This window comes from Branchiostoma lanceolatum, chromosome 10 (assembly GCF_035083965.1).
Source record: "Branchiostoma lanceolatum isolate klBraLanc5 chromosome 10, klBraLanc5.hap2, whole genome shotgun sequence".
In the NCBI taxonomy this organism is placed as follows: domain Eukaryota; kingdom Metazoa; phylum Chordata; class Leptocardii; order Amphioxiformes; family Branchiostomatidae; genus Branchiostoma; species Branchiostoma lanceolatum.
The window spans coordinates 8,775,577-8,795,836 of record NC_089731.1 but is presented as its reverse complement, the minus strand read 5'-3'; the positions used below and the strand labels follow the sequence as shown (position 1 = coordinate 8,795,836).

Sequence of the window (20,260 nt, the reverse complement as noted above, 5' to 3'; positions counted from 1 at the left end):
TTAGATTTATTTATTCTTTTTGTTTTTACAATATTAGGCCATGTTGCTTCCATTACTAGTATGTGGAACCCCACAACTGATACGAGCGTGCGAAAAAAAAGCCTTCATTATGAAATGGTCAGGAAGGTTGAATAAACCACTTAAGAGTATGGTATACCGAACAATAGATTGCTTATTTTGTTTTTTTCACATCTTCGAATTCTTCTTTGACTTTCGAATTAACTCTGGTATTCTACGACTATCATAAAAGTATCCGTTTTCAGATCCGCCATTTTTTTTTTCAATTTACCTCATATATTCGCTATTGTTACTACTACTACTGTCAGTCAATCAATATACAGACTGAACACATACTATGTAAACAAAAATTACAAAACAAAAAGTGCATAAAAATACTATTCAATCGGTCGAAAGATACAGCTAAAAGAAACGTGCTGCAGCTGTTTACATGACTTGTATTAAGTCTGTATCTATTACGTATTAATTCGCTTTAAGGAAGCAGAGATTTATCAACTTCGAAAATCCGAAGGCTATGCTTTTGGTAGCGTTTAGATGTTTGTATGTATGTAGTTTAGTTAATTACTAGCATCATAACTAAAGAAGATATGGATGGATCGTCATAAAAATTGGTGTGTAGTTAGGCTATGTCCTTATTAGATACGAAGAAATCAAGAAATTTGGGCCCCCTATCGGCCTCCTTGGTACTGCAACAGAACTTCCGAGTTTGATGTTTATTTTGTAATGCAAAGCATTAGCCGTCACTTAACGTTAATTAATGGTATATTGGTCAACATACGGACACTTAAAAGTCAAAGATAGTCTTAACTATGAACACCAAGAAATGAAAATGATGCATTTTGAAATTTGTTCTTGCTTTGAGACAGATGCTATCCTCAAACATCCACCGGAGATGAAACATGCTATTGGTCTTAATAAAATTCGTTGCATCTGTCGCTCGAAAGAATTGAGATTAATTTTTTTTCGATAGAAACAACTTACAGCAAACGTGCGTGTTAATACATAAAACCAACATTTCGTGTTCTCAACAATATGTACGAATTAGAGAATAGTTGTAAGAAAAACAATGGTTATCAAGTCACAGCACAACTTAAGGCGGATTGCAGTGTCCTCAGGGACCGGCGTATCCATCCGCAGGGGGGGGGGTGCTTTGTTCTCACTGGAAATAATGAAAATGTGGCTATTAGCGAAAAAGGCATTTAAATCCAATGATAAAAACATGAGATACCAATGATTTGATTGGAATAAGAAATATCATATTATCAAACTATGTCTTATAATTATCATCATGCAGATCTGTGTGACATATGTCTAGTGAATTTATGCAGTTAGATAGGTGAAACTTATAGGTATACGTATATTTCATTTCATTTATCTATTTAACTAGTATACACTCAGTGGATACATTGTTTTCTATACGTATATGAAAAAAAGAACATTTAGTCTAGTGATGACAAATAATTACAAAACAACAACAATCTTTTTTATTTGCAAATTCATGCCCGTAGGCTAATTGCAAGGGTACAAATAGTAGTAAGGTAATAATGGTAACAAGTGTCTATTCTATGCATCTAGCTAATGTTTCTACATATAACATTACTGGAGGGTTTGACTTCTTCTTTGTAGGCAGTGGCTGATGAAAAGTCCCACGTTTTTAATGATTAGTGCGTTTTGGTATTTTAACACTATAAATTGCACCTATCTAACTATATAACACAATAACACATTTTAAACCATGAACTTCTTATTACCGGAAGTGGCACTCCGGCTATACGCTGCAGAACGTTGTCGGTTGAGTTGACGCCCCACGCCAGCTCGAACCTCGGGCTCGCCTCCACCTGCTTCAGTTTCACTGGGACCTGGCGCCAACCGGTTCCAGAGGGGCTGCTGGCGCTGATCCCTGAGGGAAAGAAATCTAACTTATAGTCTTCTCTGTGTCATCGAGATATGTGATTATTATCTAATCGATTAAGTGCTGTACTACGTCATTTTTGAACTGACCAACCCGGCTTAGTTCCGATTGGTCACTTCCCTGATTCATTATATTATTATGTTATGTCATGTCATGTTGTATTGTGTTATATCATATTATATTATATACATGTATTATATTATGTTATTGCATATCATTGCATATTAATGCATATAATTTCATATTATTGAATATGATAGTATTGCATACTACATTGTCGCATACAATGCATATTATTATACATTATATCATTACATAACATACTATTGTACATCATATTATGCTATACATGTATCATAACATATCATATCAAAACGAAACAAAACGTTATTATGTGTATGACTCGTGACACGTTGGTTATCAACTTAAGATTCAGATTTAGATTTATTTCTCATGAATTTGCATGTGACACTTCATAGAAATATGCACATGAAGTGCGTCATCATTTACAAAGGGGCTCATGATTTGTAAAATTCTGGTTACAAGACTATTCATCAATCAATGAATTAGAAAAGGTAACGAGATACGCACCTCCAAATTTTCGATTTCTACTGTACATCTTGATCACGGAGTGACCTAGTCTCGCGAGAACACGAGACTATGACGAGACTTGTGAATGTGAAAAAGAAAGCACTCACCTTCCCTGATGAAGACGTCATCGTTGGTGTCCACTCCCCACACAATGTTGTCCCCTGATGACACCTGCTTCAGTCGCTTCCCCGCGATGTGAGCCCAGCCGGTACCCGCGGAAGCCTCGTTCCCGTACGTCCCCACGCGGTAGAAGACGTCGTTGTTCCGGTTCGTCCCCCACACGCCGGCGGCACCAGTCGACACGAACTTCAGCCCGCCGGCAATGTTTTGCCAGCCTGTACCTGTATGTGTGGTAGACATGCTCACCATTTGTTACTCATAGATATGTATAATCTTATCTACATAGTCTCTTGTAGTTCAGTGTAAACCAGTCATAAACCAGTCGTCAGAGTTGCTGTTTTCAAACCTAAGTGTCGGTACTAATAAAACACTTTGTTATATGTACTTGTGTACACAGAATTCTGTTGTCCAATGCATATGTGTTTCTCATGAAACGTTGATGAAGGTTAGACATCCAGGTAATAAGATACGCCAAAAATAATTACTCAAGCATGCACCTGGATAAGATTTTGAAACATTCAGACGTTTCAGACAGTCTTTCATGAACATGAATTATCTCAACTACACAGCTTGTAGAAAAGTTTAGTTTTCTACAATCGGTGTTAATGCAACAGAAGTTGACATAACGTTATATTATACTCTTACACAATAAAGTCATCATTTGCTATTCCAAGCTTCTTTTAGACCTGAGAGGCCTAGCAATATTAGCAACGTTAAGATAGCTAACACTTCGCTATAAATCGGGGAAGACACGTCAATTGATTTTGATGTTGTCAGACACATAGTTTACCTCCGGGATTATCTGCCGTGATCCCTGTCCGTCGGTAGATGTAGCCACCAGAATTGACACCCCAAAGCGAGAACGCTGTAGAGCTCACGTCTAATTGACTCAGCCCTCCGCCAATCTGGTGCCAGCTGGTTCCTGTCGGGTTGCTAGGTGTTATACCTGATTGGGAAGGAATTATAAAATTTAGGTCTAGTGACTTTCCTTAGTATTGCAGCAGAACTTGACCCTTGATCTGGCCATGGGACGTGCCTGAAAGCCCCCTCTCACTGGACCCGCGGCACGCTGGCGGCATCGCTGCGTCCTAAACTGGATTTGTGTTACCCTTGACTTTATAATGGGAATATCATTCAAAACGTACAAGTATGATAAAAAAGACAACAAGGCACACAAAGCTTAACAGGATTTGTCTTTTTTTTGCAGATGAAATTCGTTGAGTGCTTTGTTAATTCGATCAGCCGCAGCGACGCCGCCAGCGTGCCGCGGGTCCAGTGAGAGGGCGCTTTAGGTGTAGATCATTCTATATTTGCAAGTGAGAAAATATTCTCCAAGCACATCTACAGATTTTGGTCGGGGTCGGCTAGGAGTTGCAGTTCTTGTGTTATGCTTTGTTTACGCTTTGGTTGATATCTGAATGATGAATTTGACGCCGTACGGGCATTCTAAATCATAGCGATCGGGGGAGGGCCCAAGAACAACCATGATAGGTTTCCTCGAGCGTACTGCGTTCATCACGGTTTCGTAATCTTATGATTGTATTTTGCTTGTATGTATGCGCATTGAAACGATAAACAAATCAATAACTCTTACACATAAAAACACTAGTGGCAGCGGTGAAATACGTGGGGTGAAGTAAAAGATACTGACCCAGTCGTACGAAAATATTTTGAGAGCGGTTGACCCCCCAGACAGAGCGTCCCGACGCGATCTGACTCAAACCTCCAGGGCCAAAAGGGATGTTCATCCAGTTGTTGCCGGCAGAGGCTTCGTTCTCGAACGTTCCCGAACGATAGTAGATGGAGTCAGCTTGGTCCACTCCCCAGATCCCACTGGACCCAACCGTCACATACTTCATCGCACCGTCGACAGGTTTCCACCTCGGTGCTGAAATAGACAAAGATGAACAAAAACACGAATAAAGAAAATCTATATAAAAATTTGTAATGCTGACAATGTCAAGCATTTATAGCTAAAGTTTCTTTAGTGGGGTCGTGTGGCGTAACGGCAGGGTGTTCGGCCCAGAACCAAGAGGTCCCGAGTTCGAATCCCCCTGACGCCACCGATTAAGTGCCCTTGAGAAAGGCACTTAACACGACTTTCCTCACTTCGCCCAGTCGAATAAAAGAATGGGTATGTTGTTATCTGTACGTGGCACTGTTTATATAAGTTATAAAAACTTGAGTGCCACGTCGTCCTTGTCTGTCAAAAACCGAAGTAAAAAAACAACGTTTCTTTAGAAAAATCTTACCTGACTGCGTTATTATGACCAGCAGGTCCTGATTGTCCACAACCCTTGTTTTCAGTTGTTGAACCTTCGCCACGGCTTCTGCTATCAGGCCTAGCGTAAACAACAAGACCAGAACGTCAACCTTTTATAAAGAAAAACGTCTACCACATGACAATCCTTTCTTATGATTCTAAGAATTTACTCTTACATATCCATAATACTTTTACAAATTCATAAGAGACTTCAAGAGAGTAAAACCAAACAAATACTGACTGTTTATCTCGGCAGCTTCCTGCGGGGTTGTTCCGACTGCCTCCTTACTGCACCATAGGGACACAATACACAGCAGGACAAGGGCACTGTTCACGTACCCCATGTTGAACATGGTTCAGCTGAAGAAAGTTAGAAACGTAACAGTAAAAACATGTTGTAAAGTTTACTAACAAATTAACAATCATGATCAATCCAAAGATGTTCTGAAGAGTAACATAAATAGATATATGTAATGTGAAAAGTGTCTTGGACAGTACATTACATTACACAATATGAATTCAAAGATGACTTACATGTTTTCAGGAGGACCCTTGCCGACTAATTTCTCTCCATGCGGACAGAATGTTCGAGAGCTCGCTTCTGTCTGACCGTCCAGTCTCCCCACAGTATGAACAGTGTGTGACGGTCTATACACTCTTATACGATCTCATAATGAAATTTCCAAATTACGTTAACATCGGAACGTTGATGACGTATTTTAGCTATACCTTAACAATTGAACTTGTTCAGCAGGAGGCCATCTTCTTTAAGTTCACGACACAAATTAACTCCCAGGTGAAACAAATATACCGGGCTTTATTCACCGCCATTCATACTATTTGATGAAATATTTAACTCATTTATACTTACGTAGTTCGAGCTCCCGCTTGTACCAATCCAGAGAGCCTACTCCCCAGCACTGTGTCCTCCATGGCCCTTTGTAGCTCTATAGTATCTTGCAGGTTTGTATCGCTATGTAGATGCCTAAGCAGGAGACTCTGTGCCTTCCCCTATCTCTTTTTCCTTCAGTAGTAGGCTCCCAGATAACAAGATGGTATGCAGGGATTTCGGAGTGTCTAAAATATACGGTGACCAGCCAGTGTCATTCTGCGCTGTTGGACTTTAATCTAGAGGTAATGAAATTACCATGACTAATTGAGGCGTGGGACAACTTGTTTAAGAAAAGGGACAGACATCGTCAGCTCTTGAAAGGTCCTTGACCTTTGGTAACAGTTTTGTTTACTTGGTTGGAAACTAATCTTGAAGAGGAATGTTTAATCGTAGTTGGCAAGTGGAGCATGATTGAAGTACTGTAAATTTTAATGTAATTAGGTTGTAATTTGTAGTCCATTGCTTAGAACCAGTATATGGTTAAGTGAAGAAGAATAGTGGATGGCTCTCCCGTGGCGCCACGGCGACCGAAAACAACAGAAAACCAAAATTGTTAGGACGAGTCGCAATCTTAAATAGTTACAGTTTTCATCGCAGAACACTGGTGACATCATTGCTCAAACGTAAAAGTAATCAATATGGAGTAACTGTTTATTTTCATTCATGATTTAATCATACATGAGCTCCAGCTGGACCAATATAACAGCCAACAGCAATGTACAATGTGAAAACAGATATAGTTCAATGCCAGTGGCAAAGTCTTTATTTCTTTATTGTCAAATTTTCATGGTCACCACATTTCCAAATCCACATTCAATGCGAAACAAACAGATATACAATTCCGTTTACTTTTACAACTCACTACTAATTTCTTTGCTCTCTCAATCTGATTTGAGACTATAACAATGTTTCCTATGTTTGGGAAAGTGTATTAAAAAGAAACAATAGAATCAAGACACCCCAAAGTACACCCTTTAAGATTCGAAGCCAAGAAATTTTAGCTCATTTGTCACTACAAATGATCTTTTAAAATATCTTTCACATTCATTTGTCATTTTAGAATCCTTGGTCTTCGTTACATTTAGAAATGCAAACCAAACGAAAACATCAACATGTACGATAAAAAAAACAACTGATTAATGAAAGCTGATTAATAATTCATTAGAAACACGAAAAAAACTGAATACATGTAACAGAGGTAAAACTTGTTTGCCCCTTACCCCACTGGTACAGTCTAAGAATATTGCAGTACCCATTCGTCTCTAAGGTCTGCAAATGTACTTCTATTTTGGGAATTAACCGCATAATCTCTGGTCACTTCTACACAACACACCATTATACGTGATAGTGTTTACTATAAAACTAATTTTACCGTTCCTTTGTACACCTTTCAGCTCTGTCTGGTAACATGTGTAAGAGGTGGTTGTCACTTCACAACTTATAACTCTACAGGTTTGAGACATCTATTATTTCCTTACTCTAAACCTGACTCTACTTGATTCTGTCCATTATAATATACATGTAGATCACTAAGCCAGGTTTGAGACATGTATCATTTTCTAACAGTCTAAACCTGAATTTACTTGAGTCTGCCCATTACAACATATCAGTAAGACAGGTTTGAGACATGTATTATTTCTTTACTTCCTAAACCTGTCTCTACTTGAGTCTGTCCATTACAATATAGATTACTATGGCAAGAGTTAGTAGATTTAGAATATGTAGTCTTTCTAACTTTCTAAACTGACTCTACAAGAGTCAGTCTACTACAATATAGATCAGCAAGACAGATTTGGAATATGTATTATTTTCTAACGTTCTATAGATCTAAGCCTGACGCTACATGTCTGTCCATCACAGGACAGATCACTAAGACAGGTTTGGGATAAGTATTATTTACTAACGTTCTTAACCTGACTCTACTTGAGTCAGTTTATACTACAATATAAATCAGTTAGCAACTTAGCATAGGCAGGTAAAGTTACTTCTTGTCTGAAATAAAGAAGATGGCATGAAATGTTACTATTTCCTCCTCCCATTTTCAGTATCATTTCTTCCTGTGTCATATTCAGATTAGATTCTCTATGAAATATTATAAACAATTTCCTTCCTTTCGCTTCAGCTTTCTTAACTGGCAAGAAACATTTATGTTGTGGCCAAGATATATCAATATGAAGATATTAGTATTGACCCAAGTTCGGTGCTCAGCAACGGGAACACATACTGGTCACCATACATTGTGACGCCCATTACCAATAGATTACCAATAACCATTACCATGTCTGCCATTCTTGTGGTTACTTGGACCCTTACAAATGTAGGGTAGCTTCATCTCACACGCAATTCTCTTCCACTGGCCTCTTTTTACTTTTATGCGCTTGAACTGCCAACCTCCGCTTATTATTGTAGTCGCCTGTTGAAAAGAAGTTAACACAAAAAGGGTTACGCACTCACAGGTACGCCAAACATAGTTACTCAAGCAACTGGATAAAATTTTGAAACAGTCAGACGTTTCTCACTCACAGATCTTTCTGTTGGCTTTTATAGTATCCATGGGCAGAAATAATGTTATGAACCAAAAAAACACAAATAAATTCGCTCAATTGTCTCTGAGGCTGACAGATAAAGCACCTTGCACGTTGCTAACCCTGCATCTACATGTACATCTACATTGCTGGTACCCCCAAATAGCCTCTTCAGGGGCAATGTATGGGGGAGTTGAGGTCCCGGGCTAAGGTAGGTACATCTGAACACCTATTATAAATCGATACATGCAGGGGTGCCATATTGACCACTGGGGTACAATTGCTAAAAGTCCAGCTCCTTTGGAACGCCGCTCTGGAAACTTCGTAATGCCCCAATACTCGACCTGCTTCAGTCTGTTGATGACTGTCGATAGAAGGGAGTGGAACAACCCTGTCCGTTCTACTGTGCAAAATGTAGTCCACTCACCTCGGGGTACACACCGATGCACAGATGTCCAAGGGTACCACGCATTGCGCCCACAAAAGCATTCACAGCATCAGTGATAGTGTCTTTTGGAGCCAAGTGTGTATAGGTTGCTTCTGACCCATCCGTCCACTTTAGATGTTGATTTTGGATATCGACACGTAGTCCGATCCAGATATTCTTTATCCTTTTAGGACCTGCAATTACAGGAATATCAGGCATGCTGTTCTTGCGACCAGGTCAGGATCAGGTCACAAGCGTAATGAGACACTTTTTTAAACTTTCAAATGTCTTCGTTGATTTATCATATTCACGAAAAATGGAAATATTGTTTTGTGTGTGTCTGTTTGTTTGTACATTTGTATGTATGTATGTATGTATGTGTGTTTGTATGTGCGTCGTGTGTCTGTGTGTGTTTCCGAATTCATGTGGGTAGGTGTTGGAAAGACAAAGGTCAATGTCGATTTTGGGGCACTGCAGCAGAACTTTCTGTTTTTGTATCTTTTGACCTGGATATGCTATGGTCTTGATTGGGGGGAGGGGCAGATAGCTTTTAATGTAAGGAAGAAATGGTGTAGATTTTATCCTCCTAACAGCTTCTTCTAGAGCTGCAGGATTACTGAATAAATGGATTTCCATCATATTCCATATGCAGGGAGCTTTAATATGCAGGTAGCTTTAGACAGAGATGTACACAATGAAATGCAAATTATGCAATTTGGGACTTAATTTTCATAATTAAATGAGGAAATTCTTTAATTCCAGTATTCTGTACAATAGGACTCAAATACATGTAATATATGTAGTTTATGGCAGGTGGCACATTTACAGTTACCAATTATGCAAATAAATCCCTATTTGGCAAAAGTACCATAATTCATCTAAATGGCAAATGATTGGAATGTCAACATTATGACATATGTAAATTAGTTAAAGCTGGACATAACAAAGCATAGATTATGAACATGTGGAAGTCATTTGCATAGTCAGAATATTTTATGGAAATATGAGGTCTCCGAACTCTTGTTTCAAATGTCTTCGTTTATTAATTTTTTGCCGTTTTGACTTGTATTTGCCCTGGCAGATATTTGATTCACTTTCATATCTAACACATACCAAGACAGAGATATTCAATATGATGTTATCATGTCCTGTTCAGAATCTACAGCGTACAGGGTAATGATTTGTCAGATCGCATGACGTGATTGACTTTTTTTATTTAGTAGATAAGTTATCAATCACCGTTGATGACAAAAAGCTGTATATCACTCACCATTAGGGATAAGACTTTCTATGAAGTTGTTCTCTCTCTGGTCTTTGATATGAGCGAGGCTTGCACCCGTTGTGTTACACAGTGTGTTCGCCGTAGTCCAATCAGCTGCGTCTGTCATCAACTTGTAGCAGTGGTTGTTATACTCGGTCCAACCACTCTGGCATGCGCCGGCTGTAAGAAACAATAGAATGGTGTGTTAACATGAACCAAAAACAAGCACTGTCTTTGAGGTGTAAAATGTGTGTCTCCTGTAACTGGACTGGTTCTTACCAAGATCTGAGTCCGAACTACATACAACTTGGTTATCTTAGATGTAGAGTAAAGTAAGACCCTGACCAGACAATGTTGATACAATCAAGGGTATTCTACTTATTCTACGGGTCGTATTTTAGACCAGACCAGACTATACCCTCGTATTCCTAAGTATATTACCTGTATGTAACCACTACTAAAACCAGGACATTGTATTGACGTTGTCAAGTTTAAACATGCCAGGAAAATCGCATTTACCCGGCGGTTGGCAGACGTATCCGCCATCTTTGTTCACACAGGCTCCATTCAGGCAAGGTTTCTTGAGGCACTCGTCGACATCTGTGTGTGAAATATCCACTTTTTATCAAAATGCGCCAACTCTGGTTAAAAAAATCCCGTTTTGTGAAACACTCATTTGATATTTTTGTCGCGTTAATTGTAAACGAAAAACCGTCTGTTACCACATTCTCCGATTGTACCAAATGTCATCCTTGCCATTTCCCGTATAGTTTTATGGTAACCATGGAAACTGACTTCAAATTATACTTACCTTGCTGACAGTTTTGTCCAGTCCATCCAGGTGAGCAGGTACATTTGTATCCGCCATTTTGGTTCTCACAGCGTCCATGTTGACAGGCTTTCCTGGTACACTCGTTGATATCTGTGCAATAAAAGACGACAAAATTGTAAAGTAAGCTCTAATATTCAAATGGTAAAGACACAAAAACAGAATGCTTGCTCTACAGAGAGGAACATGAAACACTGTTCAGAAAAGTGTCCATATAACACGAAATGAAAATGAAGAAAACTTCACCTTGCTGACAGTTCTGTCCAGTCCATCCGGGCGAGCAGGTACATTTGTATCCGCCATCTTTGTTCACACAGCGTCCATGTTGACAGGCTTTCCTGGTACAGTCGTTGATATCTGTGCAATAAAAGACAAGCAAAATTGTAAAGTAAGCCCTGATAGTTAAATGATAACAAAAAGAATGCTTATTCTACAGAGAGGAACATGAAACACAGTTGAGAAAAGTGACCATATAACACGAAATGAAAATGAAGAAAATCTCACCTTGCTGACAGTTCTGTCCAGTCCATCCGGTAGAGCAGGTACATTTGTATCCGCCATCTTTGTTCTCACAGCTTCCATATTGGCATGGCTTCCTCACACACTCATTATTCTCTGTTTGGTGGCGGTAAAATGCGCTTATGAGTAACACCCAACATATGGGCGTTAACGTCATCAAAATTCAAGTTAATCCCTTCAAAAATAGAAATCCCAAAGAATTAAGTAAAAAAGAAAACAGGCAATGAAGATATATCCAGTATAGTTTTGCTAGACTGAGTCCGTAATTTCATACCTGTTGTTGGTAGAGATGTGAGGGTAACGGGGGAGGTGTCATCGTTCCCACTGGTCATGGTGGCTGCCAATGATTCTGTTGATGCCAACATCAATGGTGAAGTGAATGAAGTCGAATTCACCACAGTCGAGATGTTTTCCATGTAGAACTCCGTGTACCATGGGGTAGTTGGTTTCTTTAGCTTCTCTCCGACCATAATGTCACCTTGAATATCGGAATCGTGTGCCTGTGACAAAGAGCATGTACAAGATAAACACACACACACACATACATACATACACAAACGCACACAAACAAACGCACAGACACACACGCACACACAGACACACACACACACAAACGCACACACACACGAAAACACATGCGCGCACATACACAGACACATACGCGCGCACACACTGACACACAAACACACTCACACTCATTTTCAGCTTTCTAATTCTACTCACATAATCTTGAGTTGATGTTATTACCAATGTCTTATCAATATTTGATGTTTAATGCCCTTTGAATGTTTCCATCGAACCCGGAGTGAATGGAGACTTGTTTGCCTACCTTACTCTCAGATACGAGATAAGTAGACAGGACTGCTGCGCTGACAACTGCCGCTATCACCACGAGTCCGCAACCAAGGGCAAGCCAATGAACTTTTCTAGATTTGAACTTATTCCACATTTCCATGGCACGTTCTGAGATATAAAAATGTCAGGTTACGTCAAGTCTAAATGACGAAAGCGTTCCTATGACTGAAAGAGTGCCTGCTTATTCTCCAAGCAGAGGTTAGACTCGGCCGGTTGATTTTGACGCCTTTTTGGCGTTTTCGTCGGGCTTTCTATTTTGGCAGGTTTTCTTTTTGTCCGCCAGCTAAAAAGGACAAAACCAAAACCTGGAAATATAAAAAGCCCTAATAAATGGCATAAAAAGACCACAAAACCTTGAGAGTAATGCCTAATAAGAAGCTTTAATTTTGTCCGCCAACCAAAAGGAAAACCTGGCAAAATAGAAAACCAGGCGAAAACACCTAAAAAGACATCAAAAATCAGCTGGAGCCTAACCTCTGCTTGGAGAGTTATACTTTCTATCGCTGAAAAATGTAAATTCCGTCCCGTAACCTTGAAATGTCTCTTTTCGAGCCGTATAAACAACATCAGAACAATAACTACTAGTAACGCCCACCATATAATTATTCCGTATCACCTTTAGATGTATCTAAACATTTAAGTACTAACAACAAAGCGATTTCAGACTCGGATCTGTAGTACGACAAGTGACGATGAATAAGATTAAAAGAAATGGCACAACTGTTCATAACCCATGAAATTAGCTCGCGCTTTGGCAGGTCCGAGACAACTCTTGTTTTACAACCCTCTGACTGTTAACAAATATTCTAGTGTAATATTTACAATCCCTTCAGTGGTCGCAATATGCATATAGGCGTTAGATGTTGCCGTATTCTTCTGGAATGCTTAAAGGATTTAAACCTCAACAAACCAACAAATAATGTCCAAAGGTGCAGTGTAACCACATACTGATGTGAATTAGTGCTATGATATTTTGTGTGTATTCTGCAGGCAGATATAGAGGATAGATTATGTATATCAGTACCAAATGCTATCATATAGAATTTACATTTAACTGATGATAATACATTCGAGTGTTATTAAATCTTGGCCTACCTTTAACTTTGTAACCAGAGCAACAGTTCTTCTGATCTTCATCCTCAGAAGTATCGCCTGGCTTGTAGCTCTCATCCGGGCGCGTGTGTTCCTTGTACCCTCCAATCTCCACCATGTGGTCTCCCATGTCCAGATGGCGACCTCGAGGCGGGGACGCTTTCGGCACTTCGCGTTGTCCAGGCCTTGATGCAAAAACATCTTTGCTATCAGAGTTGTGTTCGGTACGATTCCGAGGTGGTGGCAGTTCGGGAACTTGGCGTTTCAGGCCAGAGCGCAAGGTAAAGCCATCTTTACCGTCCACGTCTTCGTACTTCTTGTCGACGTCTTCGTACTTTTTGTCGAAGTCTTCGTACTTCTTGTCGACGTCTTCGTACTCATGTACCGACGATTCTTCAGTTCCGTTTTCCGCCATCTATTTTCTATTTCTTGATTTTGAAAAACACACAATAGTTACGCACCAGTAAACAAAGTGTAGACATATTGCAGTCGACGATCTAATTAGATATTCTTAACGTCACTTGTGCTGGTTTAGGACCGACCCACAATGTATATTTTTCGATAGATCTATGGCTTATACAGCATGTGAATTAATTTTTGAACGCAGTACTAAGCGCGTACTAATAGTTCGTCAAAATATTTGCCAAGACAGATAAGATAAATTCTATCATATATATATTATGCTGTATTGTCAACATTGGATCCGTCTTTGATGTTACTTATACCTTCGTCACATTTCCAGCGACCTCCCAGGTTCTGGCTCACCGACACAATAACATCAGTGCTATATTTCGTGAGTATATGATGGTCGATCTTGACAGTACATTTTTCTGGTTTAGCTGAAAATCACAACAGGGCATTTTGAAAAATCAGCTTATTTTTCAAAATATACTTCTCTGAAAACAATGAGCAAGAAATACCTTAGTTTGCGCCCATTCCGACAGTCAATATAGTCAGCCCCGCTAGCTCGCAACAGCAGTTTGTGAAATTGTCACCAGTCCTGTAGATACGTTGTTGCTGCTATAGTAATCTAATATCAAGGAGTAGGGCTCTTACATATATTGATGTAAAGAGCGTATTCAATAAAACACCGCGAGACCAATTTAAAAGCACGCGGGTACATACATACATGTACGTGCCCAAATATGGCTCTTAATGTCAAGGATTATGTAATCGTGTGAATATTCACCAGGAAAATCTGACAGTTGTTTCTAAGAAAACAACTTAAATTCGATGATTCTTTTTATAAGATGGGACTTTGGCACAGAAGGGCAACACTGATGTGATAAAACTACAACAAAATCATTCGAATATTTTAAAACTAGATTTCTTGGAATCGTCCATATAGTCGTATGTTTATTGTAAAGGACATATCTGAAAACCGTTTGATAAAGTTTTGATTGAGGTTGAAAAAAAATATGCGTAGGCGTTGCGTACGACAGATGCCAGCAATGTTGAAAACAGCCATGTGGTTTTCAATATGGCACCCGATTCCTATTGGACTTATTATTAGAAAATAACCACATGAAGAGGAGACAACGATATGCTAGACCTGATTATTTAGAAGATTTATCTAGTTAGTATCAGCAAAAGACGAAGCAAGTTAAAAAGGTTTTCTAGTGATTTTTCGTACAAAAAACACAATAATTTAGCAGTTTAGTGATGAATTAATGAGCTACGGCTCTAGCTCTAAATCACGGGTAAGAAAATCTATCAGAAATGTTCTCTACTAGTACTAGCGATTATGCCACAGGTAAATGTGTTCAACACGTGCATTGACTAAAATACTTTTAAACTAAAAATATGAGCTAAATAGCTAAAACTGATTTGTTTTATGTTATTTCTTATCGGCTTACTTGATTATATATACACAATGCGCAATGCTTTGAATTCATTACACAACTCGTAAGTATGAATACCCATTGCTTTGTCTTTGTAACCGTTCACCTTAATTTATGTACAAGCCCTTTACTGCAACAACCAACGTTTCGTACGCTACATTCAAAAGCTATGGCTATATCGATAGCACAGAAACAAAAAAGACACAACGCACTTATTTTTTTGACAGTTTAGTATGAAGGGTTACACAGTTGTAGGATATCAACAATGACAGTCAATAGAAAAATACACAGAATAGAGGTTTTTCAAACGATGTATGCCCGTATCTACAGTATCTAGAATAGCGAACCTTCGGTCTAGTTTTTGTTTGGTCTAATCAAGGACACCGTTTGTAGGCAAGCAAAGAAGACATAGTTTCAACCAGCACTTTCTCAGACCCAAAGTATTTTGCTATTTTATTTTTTTAAGAAGCCTTCTACAGTGCAACTCAACTGTTGCACTGATCCAATAAATCCATATAATCAAGGAAAACGTCTGCCCAAAATTTGGCCTCATTTTTGAAGGGAATAAAACACGTCGTGGGTCCGTTGCGTTTCTTGAAGGGCACGCAAGGGGGCGCTCAGTAGGCTGACTTGTGAACCTCCATGAAGCGGTCGAACAATTTTCCGGCCAGGCGCCCACAGCACCGCCGCACCCCGCCCCCTCCAGCACAGCAACAAGGGCGCCCCTCATCGCCTGGTTTAATGAACAAAAACACGTAGTTAGTCTCATGGCGCACAAACCTTAAGGTAGCATAACACCGAGAGTGTAGAAGTTGGATTATGATGTTCAGTGTTTGGTCGGCTGAATATTCTTACCACCAACTGCTGTGCGTCGGCTGCAGTATGATGACCTTCCGCAGGGCGTCATATAAAAGTGGCTTTAAAAAGAGAACGAGCAAACAGACTTTAGCTACTTTTCACATATATTGTAGATTGTACCCTGAAGTCAAACATATTCAAATCTTGTTCCTTACTTGTGCACCCTACCATTAAGTTTGAAGCGTCGAATACTTTTAAGTTTGAAGCGTCGAAGCTTCTCACTTTGGGGTCCTTAACCCTTAACCATGAAAATCCCTATTGACCAAGTACTGTGTTCTGCTACCTTAACATACAGTACACGTGAAAGTCGCTGTACTTTTGTTGTATCGATAAAAAGTTCACTGTCTTTATCGTGCCACACTCCTTAACAGTTCAGTTGATAGTTCAGCTCACTTGCATTCATGTGGCTATGACGTACGTAATAGCCACCATATTGGACAATTAAACATGGCATTTGCATTTGCATAATTATCATGTTAGCACAGACACAATACAATGGCGGAGTTTTGGTTTGCCGATTGGGGCGGTGTAACCACAAACAAATCAAGGTTACGATGGCAAAAATCTGTACGACGAATCTACGACTGTCTTAAGAATCGGTTCTCAGTTTGCTGCCATCAACCTGTCGTACTAGTCTCTACCAGACCAACTACGCCAGCTATAAGGAGAATATTTGCCAGGGAAGTTTGAGGGTTTCTTTTGCAAGCGCGGGCGAAATATTGACTCTCACCGTAGACTGACTCTACTGGCCGTTTTGCCGAATTCTACGATCAATACGCCCGTAGAAAGGCCTGGTGAGTGCTACTGTCGTATGACGTAAAACTGGACAATGTGTATGCTTGCGAATGTCGTAACTTACGCTGATCTGGTCGTTTGACATCCCCAGGCCCTTGTGCATCGCTCCGATCTTCTTTGCGGCTCCATCATCGCCATTGATAAAGTCGTCTAACACCTTACACACCTAGCACACAAGATAAGACTTATTCAACATGTGTTTAGAAACGTGTTAATGTATACAAACAGCATGCTGGGGCCGCGTCTCATCATATGGGGGGGGGGCATACCTGGGCTACCAACAAGTATGTGCGAATGAAGTTTTTCCACCATTTTCTACATATCAACGCTAACATTGTGCCTTGTGGATGAATTGCGATGGACTTTCTTGGTCTAAAATGGCAAAGAAATGAAGACTGAAACAAAAACCTGACACAGTTTTCCTTCATCCAGTTTGTAAAAGCAAGTTATGAACAGACTGTGATGTTCTTGGAAGACCAGTTCGATGTCATGTACTGAATACGAAGATATTGATATAATTCATAAGTTTCTCCTTACTTTTGCACCATGGGCACGCATTTCGGCATTTCCTGGAAGGGAGCCGTATGGGATGTCCTTGAACTTCTTGAAGTTTGACTTGATAGCATCATCCTTCAGGAGCCTAAGTGGTGCAGGGATAGAGTTATAGGGGAGGGGTGCCTACACATACACAATGCCAGATTCTTTGATCAAACAGCTTTGTTCTATGTTGTTTCCCCTTAAGTTGCTTTGGCGGAGCTATTATCCTCCATGCTTGACGGTTAAACTTGGAAATTGCCATTTCACGAACGCCTCCTCTTAAAGCTATTCAAAACTGCAGTTCCAAACGTATTTTTTTCCAACGTGTTAATAGCTTCATTTCAACCAGAATGGACCGATAATTAATGTGAATGAGGAAGAGCATGGAATGCTTTTTTTGTCCAAAAATCATTTTCAAAGTCGGAAAAATCGGGAAGTATCTATTGCTTCTTGGACTAACCTACATGTACATGTAACAAATTGCTAATGTCAATTGCAAGGAAAATATCTGACTTCTTGCGCCAAATATTTCCGCATATAGTGAGAAATATTCCAGCGTCGCGAAATATGTCATCACAGCTATATATCAGCCGGTGAAAATACAAATTTCAATACAAAGGTCGAGATGATGTGGCGCTTTCTTCTCACTACTTTGTAATATAACAGCTATAGACCAATGTCTAACGGTGAAACGGAGTTCAATCTGTTCCACAATTGCTGTAGATATCGATATATGAACGTCACTATTTCAACGTAGTTCTTAGTATAAGTTTAGGCACCGACAAACAAACAAAAAAATCAATGGACACATTCAATTCTGTGCCCCACAGGTTTTGCTAACCCGTATAGTTATAGTTGACCTTCAACGCATGTTCATGTGCTTCAAAAAAATTCAAAATAGGAAAAAATAAACCTTATACGTAGATTAAACTTTGAACCAAATTATTCTGAGCACGGACACCGTATATTCAAACCTCTGCCCTTCTTTCTATCGGACTTGCTTTTTTCATGGGCGGGGTGTGGCACGTGAATGCCCGTGTCTCCTAGCGGTCATGAGCTCTCAGCGTCTAGCCCACTCTTCCCTTGGGCGCGGTCCGATCTAGTTTCAACTAGACTTATTCAGACTCGTGCATTGTTGGAAGTGGCTAAATAGGGTTTGGGGGTGGGTAATTGAGCAGACAGAGGGGTCAACTGCCATAGGAATACGTGTGCGCCCGGCTAACTGCTCTGCCAAGTCATTCTTGAGCTCCTTTTGTCATTTGGCTTTTTGACAGAAGACTGGTGGTCCGCCCCACCGTCTAGCTTTGTACCACCGGTAGAAGCCATACAGGATATGCCATTTTCTAACACTAGAAAATTCGAGAGGGCCATATTACATTGATAAAAGTCTTGCAAGTACGCACTGTTGAGTGTTGTCCGCTATATATATATTCGTATCTTCCCCAATCATGAAATAGCATTTTGGGATCATGTAGAAAACGCTACGTCTAGCTCTAGTATATGGGAATTGAAATAGTCTCACACAGGCCTTAGATAAACACAATTCGTTCTCAAGTAGTGACAATACCCAGACCAAGTACTGAATAACTGGCACTTACGCAAGAAACACTTTCTCTCCGGCGTCTTCAAAAGACGACGAAGTTAGTTTTGCCCAGGCCTCCTTCGCAGTCGCCATGTCGGCAGCAGACAGAGCCATGTTGCTTCTTTTCTTGGTGGAGTGTACGCGTACACAATAGCGAATGCGAAGCCTAAAATGCCAATAGAAATAATCATTTTATTCATATTCATTCATTATATGAAATAGATGCCCAATAAAATGAATTAAGCGATTTCGTTTACGACCAATTCCACCAAACTCGTAGATAAATTAAAGAAAAGTAAATCGAATCACTCCTGAATAAGGTCGACGCAAAAGCGACTGAAAATTCGAGGTGAGCTACAGTTGTCTGAGTTGAAGTAAAGTATCAAATCTTATCATGGAAAGTACCAACACAGATGATCTTTCATGCTAATCGATGTGAAATCTTAATATGCTAGTCAATATATCTAAAGAGAGTCTATATTGTACGTTTAAGAGTGCCGTACCTTCAAAGGGCTGTTTCGGTGATGGTTTGCTGGTAGTTCTGCAACCTTCCCGTCTGTACCCGTGCACTGTACCCGTGCTCTGAGTTCCTTTCTTTTATACGGAAAGTCGCCTTCGAGTTGCACGTAGACCGAAACTCTACACTTTCTGGCACAAGAAGCGGAGCTCTTTGATCAATTGAAAGACCGGGTGACTACGTGCATACTTGCATGTACACCAGTAAAAAGCCGCTTTTGTCATTTGGAAATTATATCTCCGTCGAGTAAGGTTCGGGGTATAGCGTTTCGGTCACCTCAGTTTAACGCCTGAAGTTGAAGACCCTTTTAGACTTGAACAACACTTACTACATCTAAAGTCAATATACGTCCTGGGAAGATTCCAAAGCAGACATGTTTTGCTCGTTTTGGTAAGGCCACAGCAAGTAATTTTTATGGATGACATTTTTATGGTTTCATTGCATATGAATACCCAGTGTAGTTCCTGCCCATGATGGTATAATAACAAGCTGTTTTCTGCATTTGTTCTAGCAAGGACATTATATGAATAATGGGGGGGGGGGGGGCTAGTTAATTGAGCTGTATACACAAGGTGTTTCATCGCATATGACTTCCCAGTGAAGTTGCTTCAGATGATGGTACAACAAGCTATTTTCTGCATTTGTTGTAGTTAGACTACTGAGATGTATACACATCTACAAGGACATGTTTACATTAAATTAATCAAGGAGGTTTTATATTATATATGAAACCTCATTGGTTGAATATAGGAATAAAGGACCTGTTGGTCATGATATCATATTTCGTCGCCTCAATTCTTGTTTAACACGCGACTTATGATCTCAA

The 20,260-nt window shown here is 39.8% G+C and overlaps 1 protein-coding gene, 1 long non-coding RNA gene and 1 pseudogene across 2 annotated transcripts; all 3 read right to left on the bottom strand.

The window, feature by feature from the left end:
* Nucleotides 1–275: 275 nt before the first annotated feature.
* Nucleotides 276–5,552, bottom strand: LOC136443322 (lectin L6-like). The gene is made up of 8 exons (XM_066440511.1): nucleotides 5,439–5,552; nucleotides 5,146–5,264; nucleotides 4,894–4,983; nucleotides 4,293–4,529; nucleotides 3,432–3,587; nucleotides 2,629–2,862; nucleotides 1,770–1,918; nucleotides 276–1,177 (listed from the first exon to the last, which is right to left on the bottom strand). The coding sequence occupies exons 2-8, from the start codon at nucleotides 5,255–5,257 to the stop codon at nucleotides 1,175–1,177; spliced, it is 981 nt and encodes a 326-aa protein (XP_066296608.1). The 5' UTR covers nucleotides 5,258–5,264; nucleotides 5,439–5,552; the 3' UTR covers nucleotides 276–1,174.
* A 1,463-nt stretch (nucleotides 5,553–7,015) lies between these two features.
* LOC136443867 (uncharacterized) lies at nucleotides 7,016–10,184 on the bottom strand. The gene is made up of 3 exons (XR_010757207.1): nucleotides 10,019–10,184; nucleotides 8,749–8,942; nucleotides 7,016–8,209 (listed from the first exon to the last, which is right to left on the bottom strand). It is a non-coding gene; the product is annotated as an uncharacterized lncRNA (long non-coding RNA).
* Nucleotides 10,185–15,357: 5,173 nt separating this feature from the next.
* On the bottom strand, nucleotides 15,358–19,540 carry LOC136443943 (uncharacterized; annotated as a pseudogene).
* Nucleotides 19,541–20,260: the final 720 nt, after the last annotated feature.

What these genes read in the sequence shown, in the direction of transcription:
- LOC136443322 (XM_066440511.1), bottom strand. Translation starts at nt 5,257, where the DNA reads ATGTTCAACATGGGGTACGTGAACAGTGCCCTTGTCCTGCTGTGTATT. An exon ending in GGTCATAATAACGCAGTCAG is followed by an intron (nt 4,530 to 4,893) that starts GTAAGATTTTTC and finishes TGTCTATTTCAG; the next exon opens with CACCGAGGTGGAAACCTGTC. An exon ending in CACGGCAGATAATCCCGGAG is followed by an intron (nt 2,863 to 3,431) that starts GTAAACTATGTG and finishes CCACACATACAG; the next exon opens with GTACAGGCTGGCAAAACATT.